Source organism: Porites lutea, chromosome 8 (assembly GCF_958299795.1).
Source record: "Porites lutea chromosome 8, jaPorLute2.1, whole genome shotgun sequence".
Lineage (NCBI taxonomy): Eukaryota > Metazoa > Cnidaria > Anthozoa > Scleractinia > Poritidae > Porites > Porites lutea.
In genome coordinates this window covers 24,491,974-24,500,135 of record NC_133208.1, presented here as the reverse complement: position 1 = coordinate 24,500,135, position 8,162 = coordinate 24,491,974, and the positions used below count along the sequence as shown (strand labels likewise).

The following is an 8,162-nucleotide window of genomic DNA, read 5'->3' as shown; positions in this document are numbered from 1 at the left end:
TGTATTGTGTGTGTTTGTCATGATGTCAACTAACATTGCAAAAAAATCCAGCTGTTTCAGAGGAGGGACATGTCTTGATAGCTTATGGTTTTTATCTGGTCGTAAGCTTGGCCAGTATGCAGATCAAGAGCTTTTGAAATCCCTTTTCCAAAATAAAACTCTGGACTTAAGCTTAAAATATATATTGATCCAAGAGCATGACCAGCAGGGTGGTACACACTAGGCGACAAGTTCCTGCAACACGTCGCGGCGACAGATCACTCCGTGTGTACAGGTCGGGCGACTAGTTGCAGCAACAAGGTGAGGCGACACGTCGCAGCGACAAATCGCTTCGTGTGTACTGGAGAATTTTTGTGAAAATCCTTGTCTCCGCAACAGAATTTTGTCGCTGCAACAAGTCGCAAAAAATCAAATCAGACTCAAACTGTGCGACTTGTTGCGGCAACAAATTCTGTTGCAGCGACAAAGATTTTCACAAAAATTCTCCAGTACACACGAAGTGATTTGTCGATGCAACTTGTCGCCGCGACATTTTGCTGCACCTTGTCGCCTAGTGTGTACCGACCTTTATTACGAAGACCCTGGCTACTGCCCTGCAACCTCGTCCCAGGGCCTCTCCGAGCTCTCTTTTGCGTCCCTTACAACAAGTTTGGTCTCTTGGGCGACTTGATTTTCACTGAGGTAGCTTGCCATCCTAGCTACCGGTGGTTAAAGCGGTGTTTCTCAAATGAAGATCATAAGTACCCAATCAACCTAACCGATCAAAACAAGCCCACAGTAGTCAGTACAAGATGACGTTAATTGTTGTAACAGAAAAAAGATATTTTTCTTACATGACAGTTTTAATTTATGTTTCCTGCATTGGTCTGCTACGTGAGGTTCTCAGCTGCCTTTAATAAAACGACCTAACCATCTAGTAATAATACCTACTTCAATATCAGGGGGAAAGATCAGATAACCATTTTAGCTTGAAGTTAGCAGGTGATACCACGCGTTACTCTCAGGACAGCCAATCGTTGTGGTTTATGTAAACAAAAAGCACATGTTTGATTAAAATACATTATGCCAAAGTAAATAACACTTCTACTCTGTCAGGATCGGAATTGGTTTTAATTTAAATAATGTGTATATTTAGTGCAAAATTGCTTTCACTTTGAAACGAATTTTCCTGTTTTGTTGAATAGCGTATATAGTGCAAGGCTTCGAGCTGATTTTTCCACCCTCTTCGTAAGTTTACTTAACAATACACTTCACTCATCATGAACAAAACAGAAAAAACCTGTTTCTTTTTTGAAGACATCTACCTTAACTTAGATGAGGCGGAGGGAGTCCTCGTCACAAACATTGTCACGTGTGTTCTCAATAGCATTTTTTCTCCAGTAACATGCTTGGGAAACTTTCTGATTGTGTTTGCGATTGCCAAAACCCAAGATCTTTATTCGCCGTCTTTTATTCTCCTGGGCTGCCTCGCAACTTCAGATCTTCTTGTAGGTCTGCTATGTCACCAATTTTCGTGGCATGTAAAATTACAGAGCTTAAAAAGAATTTTAAGATGTACTGTACATTGAAAATGCTCCTGAATACCTTGGCTTGGATAGCGATTGGGTCCTCTTGTCTTACGCTGGCTGCAGTATTCGTTGATCGAGTCCTCTGCCTCACTCTTCATTTAAAATACAACGCGACTGTAACTGTTTCTCGCATTTTTAAAATGACGTCCGTTCTGTGGATCTTTGTTATAACAATTGCTTTGGTGAGGTTTTGGGTGAGCAGTGCCTGGAATTTCATTGCGATAGCCGTCTCCGTCCTTACATTTCTTGTAATAGCCATCAGCACCTTGAAAATATTTCAAATTGCCCGAAGGCACGAACGACAAATTAATGTTCAAGCTTTAGCTCTCAGACATCTTCAAACCAACACATTGAATGCATTTAAGTGCAAAAAATCAACTGTGACAATACTTTATATTTTCGGCTTGTTGCTACTATTCTGCCTTCCTTACTTTATAGTGTCGATCATAGACCTTTTCTTTGGATACACCACAAAAGTAAATATTTCTTACAGTTATGCTATAACAGCTGTTTTTATGAACTCGTTAATAAATCCGTTTGTGTACTGCTGGAGACTTAAGGGGATACGACAATCAGTGAAGAATATCCTGAGAAGAGAAAGACACTGAAGACAGACACTAGACATGAAAAAAGAGGCAGCGTAACCGAGCGGTTAGAGCCGGCGCTGAAGTTGCAATTCGCAATTATTTATTTATTGTGCTTTAACCATGGTTTGACCATGGTCAACCTTGAGTGTTAAATGGAGAACCAGAAATATATTAAAAATTTTCCTCTGTTCTTATCTACTTGAAAAAACAAACAATACATTTCTCTCTGTTTGCTCCACAATAGTTTTTCGCATACAAGACAGTTAAAACTCCTAACTCAATCCCAGATAATATATCAATCGTTGCAGATAAAACAAGGAACACCTCAATGCCATCTTTTCACTAACCCTGTTGGAGCCGTGGCGGATCAAGGGGATGGGCCCCAAGGACCCAGTCCCCCCCTTATTTTTAGACCAAACTGAGGCCGGAAGGGCCGAAAAAAAAAATTTTCCAGACCGCCCCCCCCCCCCCCCCCTCCCCCTTTCTGAAGGTATGGATCCGCCTCTGTGGAGCAAACCGCGTTACATAGCTACTTTTTTAAAGCCGGGTAAACAACACGCTAGGGCAGTCCAACTCTCCTATAAGGTCTCCGCCCACCAAATTTTCCGTTAATTTATAAAACCTGACATATTTTCCTTCTTCACCAAATTTGGTCAATAGATATTGAGCACTGTGCCAATCAAATGGAAAAGAACGATGATGTTATCTGTTAAATGATTACGTCATAAGCTTACAATCAGATTCCGAATGATATCTTCCTGATGTATATTTTTCCACAAACTCACCTCTTTAGAATGGCAAAACAGTTTTTCCCCTTGCTTTTCTTTTTACATAGTAAACTGAAGAAAGGAAACATTGCCGAGGTTTAAGGCATATGTTTACAGTTTTACTTCCCTCGCATAACATCAAGGGAGAAAATAGGCAGGCACTGGTTATAAGGGGAGGTATTGGGCACTAGTTACAAATTCATGCATTTCAAAACAGCATAATGTAAAGGAAGCATTAGCACCTTATAATTGTGAACAGTTGTTTCATTGGAAAAAAGTGTAAATTTTGCAATTTCTGGTCCGAACTCATCTAGTAATAATGGAAGACATGTTTAAGAACGAGCTAAGCATAATCTGGTTTTTATGCTGGCTTGCAGCATAAAAAGAGCTGTCTCACGAAATTTATGAAACTCAAACTGCGAAAACTGCCACCAAATTGAGCGAAACATAAAAATAACCGTTCAGAACGTTAGAAAAAGATATAATTATCACAATAAATACACTAAAAAAGAGAAGATGTTGAAGAAGATTGAAACGGATGGCAATTGTGGTTTTTGCAAAGCGGTTAGCCTAAAAGGTTTTTAAAGTTCAGAATTATTTGTTGAGAGACATATTTGTTTGACACGAAGCTGTAATTTTGTCATTCATAAGTAATTTCTCCAGTTCCAAGGCGAACAAGGACGCGTAATTGGCATTATTAACATCAAGATGAGCTGGGTAGTCGTGACACAACTCCTTTAGGACTCATAGCTCAAATTCTCTCACTGCAAATCGTCATTCAAAAAGAAAAAGAAGAAAAAAAGCTCAAAAAGTCGGTCTTCCTAAGTCTACTGTGAAACTGCCACCGATCTTTCTTTCTTAACGTCTAATGGTACAATATATTCAGAACAGCAGCTGTTGAACTTCTAACTTCCCGTTATGATTTTCTACCTTGATAAAGATGACTGAGAACAGATTAAACTTGGAATCACATCACGAATGTCAACGTTTGGATGGATGTTTTCCACTCAAAATTAATTTGGTCTTCAAAAACCTGAAATAATATGGTGTCCATCTTATTGGAATGCTTAACATTGTAAAACTGCATTGTCATTGAACTTTAATATTGAAACATTGGTAATGGTAAAGGTATTCGCGTGTAGTCTCATCTTCTGAATAAAAAACAAATGCCCTTTTCACAGGCATAAATTAAAATCTGATGATCGCTTGAAAGGTTGCGAAAATTAACACTAAGTGCTCGCCTAGCATTTATATGCCTTAACTGTAGCGCCATATATTTACATCGTTGCAGTAAATATTGTTCCTAGAAGTCTTCGTCATTTTAAGTATGTTAACGTGTGATCAACATTTTTGCGATTCATGACAACCAATCGTAATTGTCAGTGTGAGCGTAAAGAAGAAGTCCATTATTTATGTTATGACGTAAGTATAAAACTGGCAATTAGTTTTGTCACGAACGTGCCTTAAAAAAGTGCGATGTTGTATATTAGGGAAACTTTGAAGTGTGCTTGATTAGTTGAATCGATCTACGTACTTTTCTCACTCGTAACCTTAGCTTGAGTTGGTATATGAGCATCACATGACAAGAAAAACAATGAAAAAAATTATCAGTGCAATCCTAACGCTGACTCCATGAAAAGCGACTAGATAAAGAAAGACTGGTTTCAGTTCATGTGGCTCTGAGAACGGCTTTCTGGCGGCACACTTTGTTCGCCATGAACAATACAGAAAAAGACTGTTTCTTCTTTGAAGATCAGTTTCACTTTGATAGCACGGAAGAAGTCTTCGTTACAAATATTGTAACATGTATCCTGAACTCGTTTTTTTCTTTGCTTACATGCATAGGAAACTTTATTGTTGTTTTTGTGATTGGAAAAACTCGAGATCTTCATTCGCCATCGTTCATCCTTTTGGGTTGTCTTGCGGTTTCAGACCTTCTGGTTGGCCTTTTATGTCAACCATCCTTTGTGGCACATAAAATAGCTGAACTTAAGGAGAATTTCGCAGTTTTCTGTACATTGAAAGTGCTTCAGTCTCTATCAGCTTGGATAACAGGTGGCGTTTCTTTGTTCATCTTAGCTGCAGTGTTAATTGACCGACTTCTGGCACTAACTCTTCATCTACGATACAACGCGATTGTCACCGTTCCTCGCGTATTTCAAACAACTATTGCTTTGTGGATCTTTGCTACAGTGACCGTTTTACCAAGGTTTTGGATGGCTAGCAAATGGCATTTTATCCCGATAGCATTAGGCGTTCTTATATTCTTTGTCATCGTGATAAGTGTCTGGAAAATATTTCGAATTGTTCGAAAACACCAACAGCAAATAAAGGGCCAAACTATAGCTGTCAGCCATCTTCCAGCCAACACAGTGAACATACTCAAGTGCAGAAAATCAGCTGTGACAGTGCTTTATATCTACGGTTTGCTCTTAATTTTTTATCTTCCTTTAATGGCACTGTTGGTGATGGAAAAATTTGTCGGATATACGAGAACAGTAAGGATTGTCTATGAGTATGCTGCAACTGCTGTTTTCATCAACTCTTGTTTGAATCCAGTTGTGTACTGTTGGAGAATCGGTGAGATACGACGCTCTGTGAAAAAGTTTTTAAGGAGATCACCAAGAGAATAACATGTCTGCTTAATCTACAAAGCTGATAGATATGAAAGTCAAACTATACGCGCTTTATTTGTTAGGAAGTCCTTTCAAAGTTGGGTTAATTAAAAGGCTAGCTGAGCGGGCACAATACACGATTTTAATGTCTTTTGCGTTTTAACAGAGAAGAATTGTAAAAAGTTTGACTGGGATTGAGAACTGACAAGAATGACAATCAAAATCGTCCGTTGTGTAAATTAGGTCATTCGGCTTTTCGAGAGCTGCCTCTCCAAAATACGTCAAAGAAGCAATCGCGAGCACGTAGTTTAATAAAGAGTCTCTCTAAATTATGAATCAGATAACGTACACCTGGTAAACTAAATTTCGGAGCCTACGCTTATGAAAAGACGTTTTTTCTCTAACCCAAAGCCCCTATTCCCCTCTGACACATGTACTGTCGCAATTTGTAATAATTATCGCACTTTGTAATACCTGTCGCGATTTGTAATAAATCCATCGCACTTTGTCATACCTGTCGCAATTTGTAATAAACCGTGTCGCACTTTGTAATAAAAAAGCTGTCGCAATTTGTAACAACTGTCCATCGCACTTTGTAATAAACTAAGCTGTCGCAATTTGTAATAATTCCATCGCACTTTGTAATAACTTTTTGAGAGTAATTAAACTTACTTCGTCAACATTAATATAACGCCAAAATATGCATGGTACTTCATAAACAAAGATGATGACGTCTGCTAGCACGTAACAACTCCGCTCATTCAAACACTTAAAGGGACAGTGTCCCGATTATGCGCACGTGCGAGCGTCATCTGTTCTTCCTTCAAAAGACAATAGAACTGTCAAATTGACTCGACAAGATTTCCTTCCGGACCGCACCGCCGACAGAGATTTGTTGTTTATATTCTCAAGTAATATTTTAGACTTTCGAAGAAGTCTTTCGTCTTATATAAAAATTTGGCTCGCGGTTCGAAGACTCATCGCGATTTTATCGCTAACTGGGCCGCCTCGCGACCCGAAAATCTCGTTCCGCTCGCTTTAAAAACATATTTTCTAATTTGAAACTCGTGTCAGAGGTCAATCGTTCCAAGTCCAGTAATATCTGCCTGATTTGCTCGCGTTCTAGCCTCAAACGTTTGAAAGACATAAATAACAATGCAATCTCAACGCTATGAATCATCACAAAGGTTAGTCAAAAATGATATTAGGATTTCATGTCACTAGTTATTCAAAAAATGTAGCGCCTGTTTGTTCGATTTTGTTGGCCGTAGGGAGAAGTTTACTAACGGTCGTTGCAAAACATTCTGCTTCACGAAGCTCCCCTCCACAAGATCTCCTCAGTCACATCAATGTGTCAAAAGATTATTCCTTACAGTCTTTATTGTTGCTGTTTCATTTCTGCGTATTCCTTTCACAATTATCTGAGCTTGTATGGAAGCTAGCAGAATAAATAAGCCTTCAATCGGCATCAAAGTGTTTCCAATCTTTTGGTCCTCCGGCCAACGGCAATAAAGGTAACGCCAAAAAATCCAGATTTTGCCCAAATCGAAACTTAACAGGAACAATATATCATTGATCTATAATCCTGAGAAGTTTTAGTGTCGTGTTGAACCCGGCCAAGCGCGATGCAAACGGATTTTTCAAGATTCTCTTACACTCCTCGCTTCTTTTGATTTCGGGACATCCTGTCCAAAAATCAAAGTTTGGTGCATGCGCAGTAACGGGATACTGTTCCTTTAACTTTATTCACAGTCCTAAACATTTTTTTTTTATATTAATGTTGATTAGTTATCTTATTTACGAAATGCTGTATTCTTAAACCTTGCTATTGTACTAGGTGGCTTGCATTCAATGGTTACCCGGCGGGTGTACTTCCTTATATGGCCAATACGGGGATGCGCCTCTGGACAGAGCATTGCCAGAGTACAGGATCTAGACAGAGCTAGACACACTAGACACAAACGAGCCATCATTAAAAAGCATTTAATGTCCGCAAATCGTAACATCCATCCTACATCATTCGAATAAGGACACCAGGAGAGTTCAAGCTTTCCTTGTTAGATCTTATAACAGGTCAACACAACACGTACGTGGTGGGTGCACCGTCCTTGTCTAACGCGCAATCTTAAAGAAGTAATAGTGGCTTCCATGTGCATATTTTGGCCCTAAATCAAACGAGGCCTGGAAAGATTCAAAATGTTTAGTGCAAATTAAAAAAAAGCACCTCACCAGTCGCAAATCGTCGAACCACAACAGAAACCTAAACCCAAAATCCAGTTAGTCGCTGGCCAATACCTTCGTATGTACCCTTTTTTATAACGCTCACTTGGGGTCTTACACTGAGCCGGCTGGCCATTTGGTCCATTATTCTCACTTGATTTGGTCCCATATAGGAACAAAAGGAGTACTCATTCCGTATTAAAACAATTGTTTTCTATAAGGAGTCCTCTAACACATATACCATGGGGATAGTAGAAAATTATCCTTCCCTGAGTATAAACAACTCGTAAGACCTTGCAATTCTTCCGTGCGTGTTCTGGATTACTGTTTTTCCACAAAATGGAAAGGATGGAATAAACCATCCATTACTACTTGAGTTACCCTATCTAAGGATCAAACCAAAGA

At 39.2% G+C, this 8,162-nt stretch overlaps 1 protein-coding gene across 1 annotated transcript; it reads left to right on the top strand.

The window, feature by feature from the left end:
* Nucleotides 1-4,488: 4,488 nt before the first annotated feature.
* On the top strand, nt 4,489-5,914 carry LOC140946773 (melanocyte-stimulating hormone receptor-like). The gene has a single exon (XM_073395884.1). The coding sequence runs from the start codon at nt 4,638-4,640 to the stop codon at nt 5,553-5,555; it is 918 nt and encodes a 305-aa protein (XP_073251985.1). The 5' UTR covers nt 4,489-4,637; the 3' UTR covers nt 5,556-5,914.
* The last annotated feature ends 2,248 nt before the right edge of the window (nt 5,915-8,162 follow it).